Raw genomic sequence first — 23,009 nt, forward strand, 5'->3', positions numbered from 1 at the left:
AATTCAGTGCAATTCCTAGGAACTGGAGAAAATACAATGCAAACAACCCACACATCTTCTGCTCAGTCTGCCACCTCTACAGAATAGCATGGCAGCCCTTTCCTTTGCTCCCCTAGATTTCATTCTCTGGGAAAAAAAATATCTTTTGAGAACTGACACACAGGGCAAGGCAGTTGAGGCTTTACTAGAGAAATATCAGGACAAATCTCCACAACCAAAGCCGTCACATAAAGCATATAAAAATATGTCTTTAATAGACTGCAGCCCTGTTTTTCCCCATCCCACTAAAAGGTGAGTGGCTGCAGACCATGTTCTCACACTCTGGCATAAGTCAGTGCTTACAGCCTCTGGGCAAAGCCACCTGCCACAAACCACCAGCAGGTGTCAAACCAGCATCAAATCTTGCCAGCTGCCTTCTCTGGATAGAGCATGGTCTCACCAGCAGTCCATGTGCTGGATGCACTCCATTGGGTCAACGCTGCCAGAATGAGGTAGGAGAAATCAACTCCATTTCTAACAGGCATTCCACTGAAGGAAAAGTAGGTACCTTTGACAGGCACCTCAGAAATAGTTCAATTGCATACATTTGCAGCAGACAAGAGAGTTCATCTCAGAGACAACCATTCTGAGTTGGGGTTATATGCTGGGTTATACCACATGGGGAGGGGACAGACTTGGTCTCAGTCACCGGACATCATCACAGATGTTCAGCCACAAGAACACTTCCACAGCCAGCACTGAGGTTACATGACCCCATCCAGGTGCTTTGGGTCTTGGGCAGCAAATGCTAGAGCACTGCAAGAACCATCTTCTCTTTCTTCTTCCTTTTCCTCTTCTTCTCCTCAAAACGGTCCGTAGCATCCGCAAAAAATGTCACCTCATCCTTGGCCTCAATCTCCCTCTTCAGATACTGGAGCCCTGCCATGTTGAATCCCAGCACATCCTGTAGAGACAGACCAGCACCACACTGTTGGGCACATCTCAAGCTTGTTAGGGCCAGAGGGTCCTGCACCAGCCACCCTCTACTAAGAGGTGATGAAAGCAAGACAATTCACAGATTTAAATAAAGGAACATTATTTAAAGTGTAAACTTCATCTGAGCAGGAGAACAGTCACTCCTGCCTCTGTTCCCCACAGTCCTCTCTTAAGAGCAGCTATAATCCACTGTATTTTCTGAAAGACAAGTTGCTGGCAGGCACCTGAAGTTGCCTATGACAAGGTGCATGGTCTGCATTATTTGAGAGACTAGTAACCCACAAAGAAGCCCAAGAGAAATAGAGAGCTTATTTACCTCCTACGTATTTAGAAACTAGCAAGCCAAAGCCCAAATACATAGGTCAAAAAAAACCAAGATAAATGAGGGAGGGAGCATGAGCGCAGGCTCATCACTGGGTAGTCTCACATCAGGAAGAACGTAAGGAAAAGGTAGCCTGTTTGCACAGGATGAAGGTGAAATGGGATCAGACCCTCAAATTTCCCACTGGACACCAAACACCACACGCTCCCACACAGCAACAAATAACAGGCCCATCCTGTTATCCCATATCCTGGAAAAGGGGCGGGTGCCACACTCACCCGGGCCTCACTGACTCTGGAGATGGTGGTTTTCTTCAGACTTTCTATCACTGTCACCAGCATGTGGTTGCTTGTGATCTGCCCAAAATGTATCCTGGGAACAAAGAAGGCAGTGATGTGTCACAGCATTGTTCTTAGGAGTGACTCTCTTCACGTAAATGGCACAAAGTGAGTTCATGAGATGCACCAGCACGAGGGGCCCAGAGGAACCGGCAAGCCCACCAGTGACCAGAGACCTCTTAGGGCTTCCTTGGTTCCAGGTTCTGGACAGCAGATCTGTCTGGGCAGATGAAACAGTTTTAAATTGGAAGAAAAAAGATTCAGATTAGATCTCAGGAAGAAGTTTTTTACTGAGGGTGGTGAGACACTGGAACAGGTTGCCCAGGGAAGTTGTGGATGCCCCATCCCTGGAAGTGTTCAAGGCCAGGCTGGATGTGGCCTTGAGCAACCTGCTCTGGTGGGAGGTGTCCCTGCCCATGGCAGGGGGGTTGGAACTAGATGATCTTTGAGGTCCCTTCCAACCCTAACCATTCTATGATTCTATGAAAGACTCACTTAAGCAAGAAGAGGAGAGCTCGGCACAGGAGTTCAACTTCTGAACCCAGGTGAATATATTCATTGAAGAGTCTAAGCAGGTCAGGGACATAAGAGAAGGGCAGCACCAGGAGGGACTCTTCCAGCTCACTGAGGAGAAAGCAAAGGGACAGAAACATTAGTCTCAGCCACTGCACTTCTACAGATGAGCAGGAAACACTTCCATACAGGTAGGTTCTGGTTCAAAAGCTGTGCTAAGCGCTCATCGCTGCTGATCTGTGGCTGCTCACAAAGCAGAGTGCAGCTGCACAGACTAGAGCCCAGGCCAGCAGACATCATCTGGCACCAGGAGCAGGCACACCATCTTCCCTCCTCAGCACCCCCAAACTGCTCTTCACATACATGTGCATCTCCTAGCAGCCAACCCCCACACACAAGCTTCATCCAACACTTCCCATGGAAGGAACAATTTCCATTCCCCAATTCCATGCACGCTCCAAAGGAAGCTGCCAGGAACTCCAGGCTCTCTAGCACTGCCCATACCCAGCACAAGAGACCGTTCCAGGACCCCAGCCAGTCCTGGGCCCAGAAATCCAGTACTCAGTCACAAACCTGTTCAGCAATGAGGCTCTTGGGACTCACCTTGACTTGACCTTCTTGAAAACTTCTAGCACGTACGCAGAAGGCTGTAACAGAGGAAAGACAGGAGCTCTGCACATCAAATGCATGCCTTAAGGTCCATTTCACCCAGTTAAAAACATGCAATCACATCTTGTGAGATGGACAGATCAAGCTGAATATAACAGAGGGAACACCTTCAGCTTCAGACAGCTGCCAGTCTGAGAAGTTCTCCCTCCCCGAAACATAAACCCAGCCTTCTCAAGGATACTCTAAACTGGTGAAGAGTATTGTGAAAAATCTAATTTATATTCAACCAGATAAATCATCTCATGCTCAGCTCAATGAATCTTGTACAAACTAGTTAAAAAGCTTGGTGAAACAGACAAATTATACATATGAAACCTTACACAAACTCAGGTATTTTGTGTAAGATGGCACAGCTCCTCTGGAATATGCTGTCGTGTGACAACTGCACCCTCTTGGCAGTGAGAAGGTGTGCCCTTAAGCACAGGAAAGGTTTGAACTAGCTTTCCCATATCTCTGGGAATGCTATAAACTGCTGGGTCATGGTAAGGTATGTGATAAGGTCATGGCTACCGTAAGGGTTATGTTTAACCCTGATGAGATTAAACTTCTGTAACACACAAGCAAGATTTAAAAAACCCAAAACAAAACCACCCACAAAAAACCCAAACTGTGTTCACTTTGCACAAGCAGAAGTGCTGAGTTTTCATTTAAGTTGAACCAAGTAGTCGTCCCTCCCCACAGCAACTCAGTGTTTTGGCCCAACTAGTAAATCAACCAGCCCCACTCCAGTTGAGAATGGTGCACAGCCCGCAGGCTGGGCATTCCACTTACTGTGATATTTCCATAGGCACGGAGGATGGGATTGGCAGGAAAGGGAACCTGGAGACACAGAATGGGTTAGAATGAGGCAGGTATGCGTGTACAAATGCATATTCACAGAGAAAAGTTTAAGCCACAGGAGAAGAGAGCTTTCATCAAGTGTCTTTCATCAAGTCCCACACTTCTACCCTCCCCAGAACATTGCTGAAGGCCTCATTTGCAGCTACTAGGCAATCTCATTCTCAGGTATATATGACTAACTCAAACATGTCAGAAGTTTCTTCCATTTCTTGTCACTTTTGCCACCTATATCACAGACCCTTATTAAGCAAGGAGTGCTGAGATGAAGGCAAAGACTAGGCTTTGGGATGAACTTGCAGCAGCACACCCTCCCAGGGACAAAACTTACATCCTAGTGTGACTTTAAACATAAAGATCGTTGGAATGAACATATCACTAACCACACCCCAGAGCACACCATCATTTTGTTATCCAAAAGATTTCAGCACATGTCTGCTGTTTCCAGTTGTCTTGATTTTATCTGCATGCTGAGCCTTTCCACCCGAGCGGGAAGGATACATTCAACACACCTTGGGATTGGTACATTCCTCAGTTTTTTACCTCTTTTCCTGCAGCTTTGCATATGGCCTTGTGTTCCTTTAGTTTTGCCATCTCTTCTCTATACAGCTCAATAGCTTCCATGATCCGTTCAGCCTGTGCAGCACAAGAACAGCACATCAGTGACACCAGCAAAGCTGAAGTCCAACTGGACAAGCGGAGGTGGAAGCAGAGGGGCTGACATGGAGCATCACAGGACATTATGCTTGGAAAATAACCTCTGCTCCAGACCACACCACTACTCTGAGCACATCCACCATGTCTTGAAGATGTCAAACACTATCCACATTCCCCCTACTGCCTCGAGTGCTCTCTGCTGTGTGACTCTTCAAAGTCAGAACCCTCCCTGTTGGCCATAGAGCAGGAAGACTATTTTTGTAGGCAGAAGCAATCTGCCCTTATGTGACAGCACAGCTCACTCCTCTTCAAACTGATGCTCCGACCCCGTGACAGGCCCCCTCCTTGAGAGATTTGTAACGCACAAAGCAATGCTGGTGGGCCCACACAATCTTACCGCTTTGATGGTTTCAATAGTCTTCTTTCCTGCCAGTCCTGTCTCTCCTTGTGTCTCTCCAGCCACCTAAAAAATACAGAGTTTGCAGCTCCCTCCTTCCACAGCTGATACACGTAGGCACTCTCTGCACCCGACCACAGTCCATACCAGGAAGAACATCAGCCCCATTCCCTAAACTGGTCGTTTATCTGGGGAAATGCAGGATTTCCCAAGTGCACAGCTCTTCCTCAGGAACAGAGGCCCTGTGCTAACACTGAGCTCTGGAAGGCAGGTAAACACACCTCTTGTTCTGCCAACAAGAGGCCGAGTGATCCCATCTGTGTCAAAATGATCAGCAACACAACCCAAGCACCTGAGCAAGAGGGATCAGGCTTCCCCACCCATCCTGCACTACATGGACCTGGAAGCAGCTGTCAGAAGGCAGCCCAGCCTCAGTACAGAGCTGGTGTGGACCTCAACTGGGGAGATAAGAAGGGCAACGACACAGCAGTGTTTCAGTGTCCACAATTAGTGCAGCCATTTGGCCAGCTCCACATGCCCTCCTGAAGTTATCTGTAGGAAGTACCAGAGTCAACTCCATCATGGGGCAATCACAGCTTCAGCAGCACCTTCCCCCCCTGCACCTCCTCAAAGAAAGAAAATTATCATCCTCTCCTCTTACAGAAATAGTTGTTCCAGACTTTGTACTGTCAGACCGACACATACTCAAATAGTACAACTCACCACAGGCTGCTCTTCCTTTGCCACACTCTCTTCATATTCAGCTTCTCGTTGCTACAGTGGATAAGAACACAACACATTAACACAGGTGAGCAGGCAGCAAGCAAGGGTCCAAACCCCTTCCAGACTGGTTGAGCAAGGGAGCCTGCAGCTTCATGCAGTCATTGCAAAACCAGGACCAATCAGCAGAGATCAACAATGCCAGTGCAAAATGCCCACTTTTCCTAGCTCCACAGAGGACTCCGGAATCTCCCAGACAGAAAGAAATCAAGGTCTCTGATCTGGAGACAGGAACAGCCCTTAGACAGCCCATCGAGCTGAGACAGAGACAACAGCAATTCAGCACCAGACCTTCCACCTGGCCCACAGCACAGCAGAAACAAGCCTAGAAAAGTCCCAGAGTTGTCCTAACCTGCAAGAGGAAAGAGCCTCCTGTCTGGAAACTCTCACATGAACAGGGCCCCATCAGTGTGTAATTCACTGCTGGTGTATTCATGCCCACCTTGTTAGTCAAGTTCACCCAAAACACACTTTTCTGGCATCTGGAAGAGGAGTTATCTCTGTCACTCCTTTTATCACCATCATTCCTAGCACACCAACTACTTGGCATCAACTACTGCTGCCTAAGGGTCACCTCAGCTCCCTGCAAACAGGCTGGGACAACAAAAAACCCAAAACACTTATCACAGGTTTCATATCCACTCCTACCTTCTGCACATGCTGCTACATCCTTCCCCCCACTGTGCACTGATAACTGCTTTAAGAAGAGGAGACAGAGCCAGACTCCTCTGAATAATACAGTGAAAATACAAGAGTTACAAACTGTTCCAAGGGATTACCACTTGGATACATGAAACAAATGTGGATGCCAACCCCAAGGGTGGTTCAGCACTGGAACAGGTATTCCAACAGCCTAGAAAATCTTCTTCCTTCAAGATGTTCATGTATCAAGACAAGTTTCTGAGCAGTCTGATACAGCTTTAAGGTTATCCTACAGTGAACATGGGGTTGGACTAGAGACCCCCAGAGCTTCCTTCCTGTTGAAGTCCTTCTGTGAGTCTACAATTCCTCACAATACATACTCAAATGGAGTACAAGGGGCTTCTTCCAGCATCCCTGAGCTCTGAGGCCTGCTATTGAGATAGAACAGACCTCTGATGTCTGGAAAACAGGAAACCAAGACAAACTGAATTTAACAGGAGCAGCGCTCTCCATCACTCCACAACAGCCACCTACTGAGCTGCCTCCAAAGCACACTTGAGCTGAAAGGAGCACAAGAGATTAAGAGAGGCTCGAAGAATGTAGCCAACAGACCCGTAGAAAAGTCTGGGAAGCAAGAGAGAAGCAAAGCAGAAAGCATGTTAGTCAGGCATCTGCAATGCAGTATAGACAGGAGAGCACCAGCAACATCTGAGGTGCTGTCTCCAGACAGCTCAGGGCAACAGTCCCATCGTGTGAAAGATGCCAGTGAACCCCGGGCACCTCAACACCAGGCTGCTGTTAGTAATGAGCAAGTCTGCCAAGCGTGGAGCAAGGCTATTCCACAGTGAAAAGTGAGGAATCTGCCTGCTGGGGAGAAAACAAGTCAGGAAGTTGTCTTTGGCAGGAAGGATGACACTCTCACCATCTCTCTCTCCTCTTCCAAAACAAGTGGCTCCCTTGTCCTTTCCCAGAGGCGCAGGGATTTGTCATGGGATGCCGACACCACGTAGTCTCCATTGGGACTGAGTGCCAAACACCACACCTCCTGGTGATGCCCCTGCATGGCAGAGAGAACAGGTAAGACATGAGCACCACCCAGCTCCCAGCCCCTGAGGGAAGTGCTGCTCATGCAGGGATAATGCTTCCTTTCAACAGCATCCACAACTTCCTACCTCAAGTGTCTGGATGTGCTCAAATTTATCTGCATCCCACTGCTTAATCTTGCTGTCCTTCCCAGCTGTGAAGAAGAGATGGGATTTTGCCACAAACTGCAGGTACATCACACTGGAAGGGAAAAAGGCTCAAATTCACCCATTTGGTGAACACTGCAGACCTCCCCCCAACTCTATACTGGACAAAAGTGTCATTACTGGATCACAATGCCTTAGGAGATAAAGATAGCCCAGACATGCTGTAGGATTTGACTGACCTGTCGTCATGGGCAAAGAGAGAGCGGTGACAGTCTCCAAAATCCAAGCCCCAAATCTTCACATTCCTGTCAGCGGAACCAGTTGCAATTAGAGTCCCATCCTACAAAGCAAAAAAGAGAGAGGAAGGTGTGGGTAGCTGGCTGGCAGCTCCATGGGGAATTGCTGGTGAACCAGTGACTAAGCAGTGCTGGGTAGGCAGATACCTGGCTCCTGACACATGCCCTCCTGATCCCTCCCCCTCCTCTCAGCAGGGTGGCCCATTCTTGTGGTATTGGCACAGCTCACCAACAGAACCCTGATTCTTTTCTGAACCTCTGCAGGCATTTAAGATCTTTGCTATATCTTGACATTTTTGGCTTCCAATGAGCCTCATTCCAAGGACACCCCAGAGCAAGATGCACTCCAAGAATGAAGAGACACGAAGAGGCTGCTCCACCTCAGCACCTGCTCTCTGCTGCCACTAACGAAGAACTCAAGACTCCACTCACAGTTCAGCAGAGTAATTTCAGCAGAGAGCAGGCTGTACCTCTTAAAATGAATGTAGGGAGTCCCCACAGCATTTTGGTTTCCACTCACAAAATGCCCGGGTCAGTTTTCTCATGCTAATCCATGACCCCTCCCAGTGAGCACAGACTGCGGGATCAGGAGGAGCTCGCTGTGTCCCATCAAGAAACTGCTAAGTCAGGAGCACCTGCAGCACACTCACAGCCCTAATGATACTTACAGATGAGATGTCCATACACAGCACTGGCAGCTTGTGTCCATACAGAGAGAGGAAAAACTGAAGCAGAAGAAAGGTGTCTTGGTTAGACATATTGGGTGGCAATGTGCAAAAATCTCAAGCTCCAGGCTAGTTCTGCTCTACCTCAGGAGCTCTGTCTTTCCAGCACTGCCCCACCTTCATTCTTCCCCAAACACAGTTAGAAGCAGGGCCATCGTGGCAGAACTGAGATGAGACTGGAATCACCCAGGGAAGCTGAACTAACTCTGGTGCTCATCACCACTAAGTATGGAGTTTCTCCCTGTTTCTCTTTGTGTACCTGCCAGTGCTAATCTGTCTTGTGTCATTCTCTAACACTCACACGCTAATACACAACTCGAAAATCTACCACACATACTTACAGGGCAGATTATCCTCCCCGAGGCTTTGCCTCTGCTATGTCTTATTTAATGTCATGTGTGACACATCCACCTCCACCCTTACAGCGCCCCACAGCTCTAAAGTACCACCGTGCCCGCAGGGTTTAGAGTGAACCTTGCTGCCTGCAGGTTCACTCTACACTTTCCAGACGAAAACCTGACTTTTTTCCCCAGTGTGGGCCAGCCATGGTTCTGTCAGGTTTGCTAGCAAACAGGTACTTGAAGTGGGATGCATGATCTCACTTTGATTCTTACTAGCATCCTGCAATAAATAAGACACTTTTCCCATACATTCCTGATCTTTCAGGCTATATAATTACATCACTCCCTGCACAACCTCACAGCCCATTTGGTCACGTACCTTGAGCGTGTCAACGTAGAAAACCTTCACAGTACAATCCAGTAAGGAGACAGCCAGCAGTTTCTGGTTGGGGCTGTACCGCACACAGAGAACATCTTCATCCAGCTGCAAGACGCGCACATGTTTCATGGAGAGCCTGGCAACAAGAAGAGGAAAAAGAGCAATTGTTATCCCAAACAAACAAACTGGGAAGAGGCATGAATACAACTCCTACACTGCACCCTGGGAAAGCAAGTTATCTAACACATAGCACCTAATTCCTCATTAGGACACGAACTGGAAATAAGCACAGCACTGCAGGCTGATAAATTTCACTGCTAAATTTACCCCTGAATGATCTGGATGCCCTTCCTGTGAGTAGAGGCTAAACACACACACAAGCAAGGGACTAGAATGCAGCAAATGCCCTTCCCCAGGTAAGTTCAGACCTTCACAAAACACCACGAAGCTCACACTCTACTCCACGTGTTCCATGAACATGTCATGGGCACTTTTCATAGTGCGCAGCAAAAGCCAGAACATCCATCAATGAGAATGGATACTGCAGCTGGATGTACTCCAGAAAGGTTTACTTTCTCACCTTTTCTGAACACTGCTCTCATCTTTCACAAGCTCGAACTCCCAGAACTTGACACATTTATCAGCACCTCCTGTCACAAAGCCACGCTGCAGGGAAAAAACGTAACATTAACATGAAACCAGTTTTGCTATAACCCAGTTACAGAAAAATTCCAGAGACAAGGAATCGTCAACAGACAAGGAGTTTTTTTGAAATGCCCCCCATTCCCACGGCATTAATGACTAAGAGGACACCACCAGGAGCAAAAACAGTTTAAAAAGCTCTGGCAGGCAGGTCTAAGACAAAGATGCCAATTGTAAGTCAAGATACTGATTGAAACTTTGGGACTGAAAGCAATCATCTCAGCTGTAGGTAATGAAGGGCATGTGTTTTGTGGACGAGCAGACACTCTGGCTGTTACTGGATTGCACACCCCCTTCCACCAATGCACAAGTGCAGCCTTCTAAAGGAAGAACACTTCAACTAAGCACTTTTACACTAAGAACAGGGGTAAAATCCATCCTGTATGTTTTAGGCTGTGGAGTAAATGAATGCCAGGCAGGTTATTGCTATTGTTTTAATTCCCCTGCAACGCTGCAGCTTCTAGTGCAACACGATCATGTAAGAAAAATAAGGCATTTAAAACAAACAGAAAAAAGCAGAAGTTGACAGAAACTAGTATGAACCTGAGCTGTGGTAATGGAGAAAACTGTTACAAGGAGTAAAAGACACAAGCAGATTTCTGCAGCCAGGGTAGTTAGGTCAAATAGAGTGAGTGGGTGCAGGTAAAATGGGAACATAAAAATAAAATTTAAAAATAAAAAATCTTCTCAGTAGTAATGTCTCATTTCTAGAGGGAAGTATGAGAACCATTAAACAGCAATGCTCAGTAAATATGGGTTCAGTAAACATTTCCCATCTGTTGTGCTCACAGAAAAGCCACATACTGTAATCACATTACAAAAGAGATGAAAAACTGTTCAAAAAACTCACAAGTCTGTCAAAAAAGCAGCTATCAATGTCAGAAATTTTTAAATTGATAGTTCAGATCCCCTGAATCCAAGACTTTTACAAACCAGAACGAGGTACTTGCTTAACTGTCCATGTCCATTCTCAGTAACTCCAGAAATACTGGAGATCCAAGAAGAAACTAACGTAACACCACAATTCAGACAGAGTAAACAGGCAGGCCTGGTAACTGTGAGCATGGTCAACAGAACTAACAGGTAACTGTAGGTTCCATCAAGTAAAGAAAGTAAACTGAATATGGAGAAATTAGCTTATAGAAAATTAATTTTCCTTAAAATTAAAGCTGTAGTGGATAATAGTAACAGTGTTACTCATGCAAAGCATGACTCTTAGTCTTGTGTTACATTTTTCACTACAAAACTAGGATAATACAGTTCAATAAAGCACATACTCTGCAGATTAAAGACCAGCTAAGAGGTTCCAAAGCTTAATTTTAAATGAGAAACACCTAGTAACTTGACACTACACTGCTTACAAATTTTGTGGATTATTAGAAATATAACCAATTTAATATATCTATATAATGTCAGAGCTGTTCAATCAATCTGGAGAAAGAGTGCCCAAACAGAGCCAAACCATTAATTTATATGCTAGAAAGCAAAGATCTAAGCCCCACATACATGCCTTCTGTGAAGCAGTCCCCCAAAATGGGCTTTGAGGGACAGAGTGGATTACTATTTGACTACAAATTCCCACTGCAGAACTATCACCAAAAGAGTTAAGTTAGTGCCTGGGTGGATACAAAAGGCACTGGTGCTTTTGGTACTGGCATGATTCCTAATGCACAGTGTACCCAGACCCTGGGGCCACCAGCCAAAAAAAAAAAAATAAAAAATTACAGCAACATTAGAAATACTGCAACAAAAATTAAAAGCCTCAAAATCGCATCCTGCAGGGACAGGAGAAGTTCAGCCTAATTATCATCAGAAAGATGGGGTGTGTGATTTGGTCACTCAACAAGAGTGCAACACAAAGCAAAAGCATCACTATGTTAACAAGATCTTTAATCCAGCAGACAAAGAAGCAGCAAATCGAACATGAAGGATAGCAAGCCATTACAGCAGGTTATGAGGGGCTGAAGCTCTCCACAAGCTGGAACACATCCACAAGACATGTATTGCTGCACACATGGACTCCACCAGGGAAGTCTGAGTGTTCTCAACTCATGCAGAAGCCAGATGACATGATGAGGATGGCTCCCTCAGCCCAAAGACCCATTGCCATGTGCCGCACAACTAGAGAGATATTTCATCAAGCTGTGCGTGTATCCACAGTTAAAGGCCTTAGATGCTACCAGCTGCATCCTCTACCTCCCAGGATGGGGAGGGTTCCCATACTCCCATCAGCTCTGCAAACACAGCACTATAGAATGGAGCAACACAGAAAGATGTGCAAACAGATGACACTTAGAAGGGTGGATGAGTTACCTGGTCTGGTGAAAGAGCAATGGACCACACTGCCCCATCGTGAGCATCAAGTGTCTCCATCAGACTCCCAGAAGCCAGGTCATACAGCTGAAGCTTCCCTGTCTGAGGAGACACATCACAGAGGAAAAATCAAACCCTCTGCCTTCACAACACACCATAGCTTCTAGCAGGAGAACACTCCCGCCACCCATCTCCCAAACAGCCAACTTCCTTCAATGGCTGTTACACACAGATGGCCAAACTCCTGATCTCCATCAAGGTCTTCCCCAAGCTTTCCCCAGCTCTCCAGCTCAAGCCACAAGAGCTACATAAAGAGACTGGGAACAGAGCAGAACCTGACTGTCAGGTTTTTACACCTAAACCAGAGTACTCCAGATCAGGAGACAACATGCATTTTCTGCACAGCTGCCTTAATGACATTTTCATAACATATTTCCAGACCTGGGCAGTCTGGAGTGCAGAAGGACACTACTTACCTTGGTGCCAATGATGACCTGCCGATCTCCTGGGACACATTAGAAATACTGCAACAAAAATTAAAAGCCTCAAAATCGCATCCTGCAGGGACAGGAGAAGTTCAGCCTAATTATCATCAGAAAGATGGGGTGTGTGATTTGGTCACTCAACAAGAGTGCAACACAAAGCAAAAGCATCACTATGTTAACAAGATCTTTAATCCAGCAGACAAAGAAGCAGCAAATCGAACATGAAGGATAGCAAGCCATTACAGCAGGTTATGAGGGGCTGAAGCTCTCCACAAGCTGGAACACATCCACAAGACATGTATTGCTGCACACATGGACTCCACCAGGGAAGTCTGAGTGTTCTCAACTCATGCAGAAGCCAGATGACATGATGAGGATGGCTCCCTCAGCCCAAAGACCCATTGCCATGTGCCGCACAACTAGAGAGATATTTCATCAAGCTGTGCGTGTATCCACAGTTAAAGGCCTTAGATGCTACCAGCTGCATCCTCTACCTCCCAGGATGGGGAGGGTTCCCATACTCCCATCAGCTCTGCAAACACAGCACTATAGAATGGAGCAACACAGAAAGATGTGCAAACAGATGACACTTAGAAGGGTGGATGAGTTACCTGGTCTGGTGAAAGAGCAATGGACCACACTGCCCCATCGTGAGCATCAAGTGTCTCCATCAGACTCCCAGAAGCCAGGTCATACAGCTGAAGCTTCCCTGTCTGAGGAGACACATCACAGAGGAAAAATCAAACCCTCTGCCTTCACAACACACCATAGCTTCTAGCAGGAGAACACTCCCGCCACCCATCTCCCAAACAGCCAACTTCCTTCAATGGCTGTTACACACAGATGGCCAAACTCCTGATCTCCATCAAGGTCTTCCCCAAGCTTTCCCCAGCTCTCCAGCTCAAGCCACAAGAGCTACATAAAGAGACTGGGAACAGAGCAGAACCTGACTGTCAGGTTTTTACACCTAAACCAGAGTACTCCAGATCAGGAGACAACATGCATTTTCTGCACAGCTGCCTTAATGACATTTTCATAACATATTTCCAGACCTGGGCAGTCTGGAGTGCAGAAGGACACTACTTACCTTGGTGCCAATGATGACCTGCCGATCTCCTGGGACAAAGAGCGAGCAGAGCGCGTACTCACAGTCCATTGTCCTTATGCACTGCAAGGTTGATCTGTGGACAAAGGCAGAGCCTAAAATCTCTCATCACACACAAAATCTGGCCCACTAAGTGAGACATGCTCCAGAATGGCCTCTGCCCACAGCTGTCTGTTCCACTGAGGCCAGAAGACACACCACGACCACATCCTATGGCCCAAACGCTATCCAGCGTTACTGCTAAGAGCATCTTCCATGAAATCATGCCATTACACAGTCCACCATCATGACTTATTGCTGTTATGAGCAAGGACAGAGCTCCTGTTCTCAAACACCAATTCCTGTCATTCAGGAGAGGGAGGAGGAGTATAAGGTGGCATGCTCAAAGGAAACAGAGCTTGGAATCAGCACCACTCAGTAAACACTGAGACAACACCCTGGATCAAAACAGCAGCCTACTCAGTCTAATACTAGATCCTTCAGACAAGATGCCATGAAACCCACACATTCCCTAAAAAATAGGCAGTAGCTAATTTAGGCTAACAGTTAGTACTTCTTACTAAAAATGAAAAAAACCACCAAGAAAATACAGTCTCTACCAGACCGCTATGTATGACTTTTGTGTTTAGAGATTTGGTTTTCCATATCTGCCAGCAACCTTAGCAGCAGTGCTGCTCTACAGCATCAAAGTCCATGAGTTATTTATGAGTTTTAGCTCTATAGCTTCTCAGTTTCCCTAATAAAGAAGTCAAATAGTTTTCTATTTATTTCCTCCGCTTCATTCACTGTTTTATATTTCTCCATTATCCCCTCTTCCTTATCTCTGCCTCTCTGAACACAACACCCCTGAGTTCTGGGAGACTGAGACACATAGAGCAGAGGGAACTGACACAACTGGACTGAGTACCTGTTCCAAATCTTTACAGACTCTGCAGCTGCTGAGAGAATGGCAATGTTGTCAGAGCTAAAAGCCAGTGTCCTGACATCACTTCGGTGGCCTCCAATGGTTATCTTGGACGCCCGGACAGCCTGTGGGACTTGTGCTGACAGGTTCAGGTGGTACGACTCAATGATGTTGTTCTGGAGCAGCAGTACGATCTTCAGCTCTCCTTTTGGAGAGAGAATTAAGTCAAATGACCTGTTTGATTAGACAAAATCAGAGCTGTACACAGGGGCAGTAAGACACAATGTAGGAGGGATCAAATATCAAGAACAACTGAGAAAGAGGAAAATAGACTGAGTGCACACCACAAGCAAGTGCACACTAAGCCACGGAGGCGTGCAAGAAGGGGACCACTAGTGGAAGAGATCTGAATGGACTGGCAGACTGTGGCAGGCCCCTCTCCAACTCCAAGCTGAACAGATGTTGAGGAGGAAACATCTTCCACCTCCCCTTATAATATCCCCACGCAGCTGCATAACCACAGCTCTACAATAGGCTTTCCACTCACTTGATTTTAGAAGAAGCTTTGATGTTAGTGACCCTCTGAATCTCCTCCTGCAGGCTCAGCTCCACACTCTTTTCAGGCTCCTCTTCAGAGTTCTGTCTAGAAATGTCAGATAATGGAGGACAGTCAAGTAACTCGGCACAGCCACCACAAACTAACACAGGGACAGAGAATAACATAAGAAAACCGCTTGGCCTACTGAAAACAACCATCTTCTTATCCAGCAGTGCTAACTATATTTAAGAACAGGGTGAGACAGTGAATTTCATGCTGGTAAGCAGACTATCAAAGAGACAAACTGTCCTAGAAAAGGCAACTCCTCTGGAGCCAAAGCACTTCAACATGGTGCATTAGAAAGATGGGTACAAACAGACAACAGAAAGCTGTGTTTGAGAGGGAGATTAGTCATCCTCATTGAGGATCTTCATCCTCATCAGTTTTCCTCAACTTCTACCATTCACCAGAAGTCCTCAGCCATTGCCAAAATGCATCTCTAGATTCATATGTCCTCTGCTTCAGTTTCTACCCTGGAGCCAGACCTCTCCCCAAGGGCTGTTCTGAGGCACCTTGTTAAGACACTTAACATGAAGTAAATATTAAGAAAGCTCTCACCAGTACCTCTGCCTGCTGTAAAACAGGAGATGAGGTATCAGAGTCACTCTGACTTCTCAGATGAAACTCTCATTCCTGTACATCCTATCAAAGACTTTATTTGATGCACCACGCAGTGTAAATATGAACATCAGGTAGAAGTAAGCAGCTCTGAAAACCCCATTTTTGTCCATTCCTTTGCACACGTTAGCTTTTTTTGCAGAGAGAGAACTCACAAAGAAAGGCGTTTCCCTAATCTCCAAGAGCAGTGCTGTTCAGACAAGCACCATGGCCGTACAGGAACAGTGACCCCAAAATACAACAGGTAGTACAGGCAGAATGACAGCAGCTTGGAGTTCAACCACTATGTCATGCTGCTGAAGTGTTTTTCTACACTTCTGGACACAGACAACATTCAAATACGCCAAAAAAATTGCTTACTTGGCTTTTTTCTTTGCTTTCTTCATTTTCTTTTCCAATTTCTTTTGGATTTCCTCTTCAGAAAGGACAGAGAACACTTCCAGAACAGAATCTGTTCCCTAGAAACAGAGCAAACGAAGTTGAAGGGATGCAAAGCCCTGACTAGCCCTTACAGAAATTACCCAAGGTGTCTAACAACTCCCTCTACAGCTCAATAGCAGAGCCACCCCATTACTTACATGGCAGGCCAAAATCTTGCCTGTTCGGTCTGTGGCAAGAGTAACCACTCGGTCTCTCCCTTCCCGCATGATGGATCCAACTTTGCTGCACTTTACGAGGCGCTATAGGGAAAGAAGGAGAAGAGCTTTGGTTTAAAAGGTCAAGTGATCTTCTCAAGCAAACTCAGAAACCTTACTGGCAAGGGAAGTCAAGAGGAGAAGAGGTGGAAACGAACCTACAGGACCCTGGTAGAACAGCTAGCAAGGATAATCAAGGGACAAAACAAGGAGCTACAGGCTTATCTCCTTATGTTTTGTTGCATATTAGCTGAAAATAATCATTGACAGTGTCAGTGGAAGAAAAACTTAACTTTATTGGCAAACCACAGCCATTACGGGACAGAGCTGAATTTTTATGCTACAAAGGCAGCGGAGCTCAGTTCTGTCAGAAGAGGCAGAAAAGGTGAGAAATGAGACTCTTAAACAGGTAGCTGAAGGGAGAGAAATCCTCAGGAGAGGAAGCTGGAAAAGTATTTAACAAGGTCAAGTATCCACCATAAACTACAGTCTGAAATTTGAGGAGGACGCCAGAAAGTTCTACCAAAAAGACAGCTTCAGTAAAGTCTCCACCAGCAGCACAAGTGGGAACAGCTTTCCGCAATCAAATCTCACACTATGTTTTGTGATGTTGCAACTCTGACCTCTCAGCTTCTGCTACTGACCTGCAAAGCTGAGCATCAGCACTCAACTCAGCAGCTGCAAACCAGCTAGTAACTATTTTATTCCCATGTTGTTTGATGAAAGAGCTGTTAGCAGTGTCGAACTTTAAACATTTGCTAGTCCTCTGCAAACAGATGGTAAAGAAAAAGCTTTCGGTGGAGAATAACTCAAGGATGTGTTTTGGCACACATGCTCCTGCTGATGTTTTGCAGGTAGATGAGGCAGCAACTGCTGCTGAGGAAGATGTTATGAAGCAAGACAAGAACTACTACATTGTCCCTAACAGCATAAATATGACACTCAGTGTACAAATGCAAAGAAGCAATGTGTGAGCAACTCTAAAACTCCTGCTGGCTCTGCAAGCAGCACCATGCAAATGGGCTTAAATACTACCATCCCAGACAGCATGGAAAACAGCTTACTTCCTCAGGACACTCATCCATCTCTAGGGTCTCATCCTCTTCAGTGTTTCCTTCTGCTCCAGGTGAAGACTCTTTGATTTTCTTGGATTCTGGCTCATCAGGATCTTTTACCTGTTCATGGACAAAAAAAAAACCCTAAGGAGTTATCTTAAACCACAGGAGCTATGGTGTTCTGGTTTCTGTCTCACACTGTGTTTCCCTGGAGGAAGAAGTGGTTAGCGTATACTGCAACAAAGGAACAGCCTACAGCATGCCTGTAGGCACCAAACACTTCATGTCCTCCCCTGCTTATCATCCACCCACAAGACTGTCTTCTCTAGATGTATGCCAGAAGGCAGGAAGATCTGACACACTCTAGAAATACTGTTCTGGAAGCACTCACAGCTTCACTTGAAAGCTCAAACACAGAAAACAGCAAAGTCTATCCCAAGAGCAGCTTCTGGACCCCTCAGACAGCAAAAATATTGCTTTGGCTCTCTTTTCCAGAACATTAATCAGATTTAACACGTTCCAGTCCCATCTTAGTCCAAAGACAAGCAGCTGGGCAAGACTGTGAGGGGTTATAGAGAGAATATCTTACCTCCTGGATGTATGTGATATCCCACACCCTCAGCTCACTGTCAGCACTCCCAGTGATCAGGCGCTTCTCTTCAGATATCAAAGCCATCCCCCAGACCTGTTCAGAGGCACTATGTGAGGAATTTGGTTATGGCTCCTTTAACTACCATAATAACAGCAGAGCATCTTTAATTGATTTACTTAAATGGCAACCAAGAAGAGACTGGATCTAGCCAAGACCTCCTCTGGGGACATCTGTATTGGAATTGTCACCCACAGCATGTTGATGACAGCTCCTGGAAAGTCTGAAGTTTCTCATTTTCTCATCCCTAAAGCCTAATGACAAGCAAAATGTAACACAGCGCCAGTTTACAACTCCTGAAAGCACAGAGTGAGACATGACATGTAATCCAAAGTCCTTCCACGCCAACAGCTCCCCACACACGTATCCTCTTTACCTCAGTACGGTGTCCAACCAGGGTTTTGAAGCAGTGCTGTGTGTCCAGGTCCCACCATTTCACCAATGTGTCTTTGCCGCTGGAACAAAGAAGAAAACCTCAAGATGTGAGGAAAGACTGCCAGAGCTCTCATGCTTAGAAAAGTGGTACAGTAGTACAAAACTGACAAGTACAGAAGTACAAAAATGTAAAACATGCCACAATGTGTCACAGAGCAGCTTCTCAGACATGGAATTTCACAAGACATATTATAGCAATACAGAGGTGCTACAAAAAGGTTATCTAGCAAGTCACTGAAAACTGCTTCCTCCTCTGGATGCAGCTGCAAGCCCCAGTGTCACACATCCTCCCCTCTCACTATTTAGGGTGAACTGCAAAGTGCTAATCCACTCTAAAGCTGCTTCTAAAACCCCTTCCACATTCTAAACCTGTGCCACACCTGTGCATTGACCAGGCTACAATAAAAGCACATTCTTTCATTTTGAACAGTGATTTGGAGCTGCTTCCTCTAAGAGAGAATTACAGCTGTTTCAATCCTTTAAAGCCCCCATACGGTCAGATCTGCTTGAAACAACATTTCTGGCTATATTATAACACCCCAGTATTACAAGAGCACCCAAGTAATTTGAACACTCATACAGATTCTTTCAGTACACCCTACAAAAATTAATACCTTTTTTAAATTTTGGTAACTTTGTTAGAGTCTCTTTTCCTCAATAAGTTTCAAATAAATCAAAACATAAAACTTGTTCCGTTACTAAGCTCCCTCAGGACAAAAAAAATCTGATTACATATTTGTTGTTGATCTGTCTGTTTTGTCACACAGGATCCAAAGGTACTTGTAAATTGGACATATGAAAATATCACAAAATATTCTGCACGCAAAGGTTTTGCTGCTTGGGCAAAAAAAACCAATCTAAAATAAGGAAGCAGAACTTTGCATGTCTAGAAAAACAGGATAACATCTCTACTCTGTTAATAAAAGGAAAAAAATAGAGAGGAATTCTTTATCTCAATTTAGCTACCAAGAGAATTAAGAAGCTTTTCTAAAACCAAACTGCGAAGACTCGAAATTGCATTACCAAACAGGTATCATCTATGAAACCAACAAAATACTACTTTTTCGATTTGAAACAACACCAAAGCACAAGAAACTTGTATAATTTTACACTGAACTGATTGCATGCACTTTACTATTAAACTATTAGATGAAAAATTAATAAATAAAAAAAATTGGCTGATATTTGAGCAAGAGTATCTTCTGTTAACCGTTTATTATTAAAGGGATACACTTTATTATTAATGGGATACTAGCAGCTCACATCGAGTAACTACAAAACTCAAAAAAAAATCTATCATCTTTTAATTAATTACTATAATTACAGCTTACTAGGAAGCAATTTTTCTGTAATATTGTGTGAACTACACATACACAAGGTAAGTGTGCTAAATTCTTCAAAATAAACAGCTAGAATGGTTACATAGATAGTGAAAATATTATCACTATTCCTTGTTACAGTAATTCTAAGCTGCTATATTTACCAGCAACTTAAACCCTTTTCCAAACGTTATTTTTCAGGATTCCACTCACCATTTTTTGTATTCAGGCACTAGAATTAAGAAATATGTGGACGTAAAAAAATCATATTCTAAGATACTGCTGGGTCTGAGATATCATGAGTTGAGAAAGAAAACATAAATTGCTGTGGCACGTTGGATGTCTAAATTGCAAAAAACCACTGCTGCTTTCCTGATCAACCACTGCACTTAGCCTGGCTCACCTGGTGACCAACAGGTTCTTCTCCTTCAGGAAAAGGACTTGAGTGACAGCATCCTTATGTCCTCTCAGCCGGTACAGACCACTCTCATTGATGACATCCCACACGATGACATCTGTATCCTGGAACAGACAGATCATCTCCAAGAGACCGGCATTTGTTCCTGCAAAATGTCTACCTCTCCTATGAGATGGAAAAGGTTACCGGAGAGCAAGCTTTCTCACTCTGAATCTGAATGTCAGAGATGATTAATGCAAGTGACATTCCTTCCCCCGAGGTGCATTCAGACCAACAGATGCACTTCTGCCCTGCTTTTCGCTATTCCTGACCTCACAAGCTTCTTTACCCATAGCAGCTCTTCTAGTATCTCCACTCCAGCCCTGCAGTCCCAGCCCTGGGCTCCCCAACTCCACTGCTGTCTTGCAGCCCTAACTCCTCTCATTGCCATCTTCTGGCTACAGGCAGAGGCCACATAGCCCACTTAAAATACTAAACACTTTAATGCAGGTCAGCCTTCCCCATGTTGAATCTCTATGAAAGGGCTGTCCTCCAGGTGTGTAACCCTCACCTTTGAGCCAGACACCAGCCGGCCACCCAGATGGTCATACTGCAGGGCTGTAACTGCAGCCTTGTGTCCATTGAAAGTGATATTCGCCTCTCCACTTAGGAGGTTGAAGACACGGATTGAGCCATCTTCATACCCAACAGCCAAGTTCAATCCATCTGGAGAGGGGCAGAGGCAACTGACCTCCTGCTTGAGACCCTTAAGGATAAGGACCTGCAATTTTTAGGAGACAAAACATATATAATGTTGATACATGACATGTCAGAGCCAGATACCTACACAGCAAAAAGGATATAATCTACTCTTCTACTGAATTTCCAACTGAGTGCTTCTGACACTTCAGAAGTTTATTTTTCAGCTTCCTGCACCGAATACAGTGTCATTAGCCCCATTTTACAAGGCAGCCAGCAGCTAGAAGGGAAGCAGTTTCTCATAATCAAACAGGAAACTGGTGCAGAATGAGGTCTGGAACTCAGAAGTCCAAATTTCTGCCCCTGTGTTTTTAGTGTCAGAGAGCAAGGAATCTTGTTTGAGAGTTAAGTCTGAAAACTTCTTCCTGACTCATCCACTTGCTTGGCCGTTCTCTGATATGGGACAGAGCTGCTTTTCCACAGACCGCACAAGAATGTGAGAATGATAAAAGCATCTCTAAAAACAACATGCCAGCAATTGCCACTCTGGCAGCTGCTAAAGCAAATCCCAAATTCAGTTTGTAGTGGGTAGTAGCTCTTACAGTGATTTCTGAATCTGACAGGACAAAACACATGGCAAAGTCCTTAAAGTTCACAACCCACCCGTGGGATACAACTTTCACATGGGAAGCCCACAGCCGAGACACAAACTTCATGACATCCCTGTTTCATCCCAGAATTTTCACACAGACCAGTGCTGCCACTGGTCACCAGCTAAAGATGGAACAGCTTCCCAGTTGCTGTGGCTGCAATTACTCTTCCCCAAATGAAGTATCACAGGCAAACCTCAAAAGACCAACAGCGAGGTTCAGCCAGGGCACACTCAGGGCTGCAGATTCACACCACAAGCAAATCTCAATCTGTGCCCAGACGGCAGAAAAGGGGCAGGGGGAAGGAGGGAGAGAAGCTGTGGAGGTCATCCTTCTCTACTCTGCCCTGATCAGGCTGCATCTGGAGAACTGTGTCCAGTTCTGGGCCCCCCAGTTCAAGATGGATGGGGAACTACTGGAGAGAGTCCAGTGGAGGGCTACGAAGATGATCAAGGGAATGGATCACTTCTCTTATGAGGAAAAGCTGAGAGACCTGGGTCTGTTTAGCCTGGAGAAGAGAAGACTGAGAGGGGACCTCATCAATGCTTATAAATATCTAAAGGATGCACTTCAAGAGGATGGGGCCAGACTCTTCAGTGGTGCCCGGAGACAGGACAAGGAGAAACAGACACCAACTAGAACACAGTAAATTCCATCCCAACGTTAAGGAAAAACTCATTTCCTGTAAGGGTGGCAGAGCCCTGGAACAGGCTGCCCAGAGAGGTGGTGGAGTCTCCTTCTCTGGAGATACTCGAAACCTGCCCTGGATGCGTTCCTGTCCAGCCTGCTCTGGGTGAACCTGCTTTGGCAGGGGGGGTTGGACTGGATGATCTCCCAAGGCCCCTTCCAACCTCCTACCGTTCTGTGACACTCGTCTGTTTTAAGCAGCCCACGAATAACGATCAGCTTTGCTACAGATGGCCCCCAAATACCACACGCCGCACCCCCCCCGTCCTCCTCACGGCCCCCCGGAGCAGGCAGCCGGCCCGGCAGGGCCCCGCTCCCACCTTCTCTCCTTTCCGCGTGTCCCAGACGAAGACGTGCTCGCAGGCCGGCACCGCCACGCAGCGGCCCCGCTCGCCGCGCAGCCCCACCAAGGCCGCGTTACCCCGGGGGCTGGCCACCAGCCCGAAGAGCGCGGCCGGCCCGTACCGCAGGTACTGCCGAGTGAGGCCCATGGCGGTGGGGGCAGCGGCGCCGCGGGGGGAAGAAGGCGGGAAGAAGGCACCGAGGATGCCCCGTCTCCTCCCGTCCCGCCCGGTGCCACCGGCCGCCACACGTGCCGCGCGCCTCTCCCCTCAGCGCCGAGACCGGAAGTGCGTGATGGCGGAAGTGAGGCGGTGAAGCCGGCGGCTGAGCAGCCCGGGACCGGGCGGCCCCGGTG

General features: G+C 46.2%; 1 protein-coding gene across 1 annotated transcript; it reads right to left on the reverse strand.

Annotated features, from left to right (window-relative positions):
* Positions 1 to 164: 164 nt before the first annotated feature.
* Positions 165 to 22,964, reverse strand: WDR3 (WD repeat domain 3). Its single transcript, XM_014957272.1, has 26 exons — positions 22,633 to 22,964; positions 20,848 to 21,057; positions 20,283 to 20,401; positions 18,502 to 18,580; positions 18,066 to 18,161; positions 17,486 to 17,596; positions 16,365 to 16,466; positions 16,147 to 16,244; positions 15,118 to 15,213; positions 14,574 to 14,804; positions 13,649 to 13,742; positions 13,173 to 13,274; positions 9,642 to 9,727; positions 9,062 to 9,197; positions 8,285 to 8,341; positions 7,560 to 7,660; positions 7,303 to 7,414; positions 7,053 to 7,187; positions 5,432 to 5,482; positions 4,709 to 4,774; positions 4,198 to 4,290; positions 3,589 to 3,636; positions 2,752 to 2,795; positions 2,131 to 2,259; positions 1,576 to 1,669; positions 165 to 943 (listed from the first exon to the last, which is right to left on the reverse strand). Exons 1-26 carry the CDS (start codon positions 22,801 to 22,803, stop codon positions 788 to 790), a joined length of 2,817 nt encoding a protein of 938 aa, XP_014812758.1. The 5' UTR covers positions 22,804 to 22,964; the 3' UTR covers positions 165 to 787.
* Between the last annotated feature and the right edge of the window lie 45 nt (positions 22,965 to 23,009).

This window comes from Calidris pugnax, unplaced genomic scaffold (assembly GCF_001431845.1).
Source record: "Calidris pugnax isolate Ruff unplaced genomic scaffold, ASM143184v1 scaffold225, whole genome shotgun sequence".
NCBI classification, from domain to species: Eukaryota; Metazoa; Chordata; class Aves; order Charadriiformes; family Scolopacidae; genus Calidris; species Calidris pugnax.

What these genes read in the sequence shown, in the direction of transcription:
- WDR3 (XM_014957272.1), bottom strand. Translation starts at nt 22,803, where the DNA reads ATGGGCCTCACTCGGCAGTACCTGCGGTACGGGCCGGCCGCGCTCTTC. An exon ending in TGTGTATGGACATCTCATCT is followed by an intron (nt 7,661 to 8,284) that starts GTAAGTATCATT and finishes TTTGCTTTGTAG; the next exon opens with GATGGGACTCTAATTGCAAC. An exon ending in TGGAAGAGGAGAGAGAGATG is followed by an intron (nt 5,483 to 7,052) that starts GTGAGAGTGTCA and finishes TATCCACTGTAG; the next exon opens with CAACGAGAAGCTGAATATGA.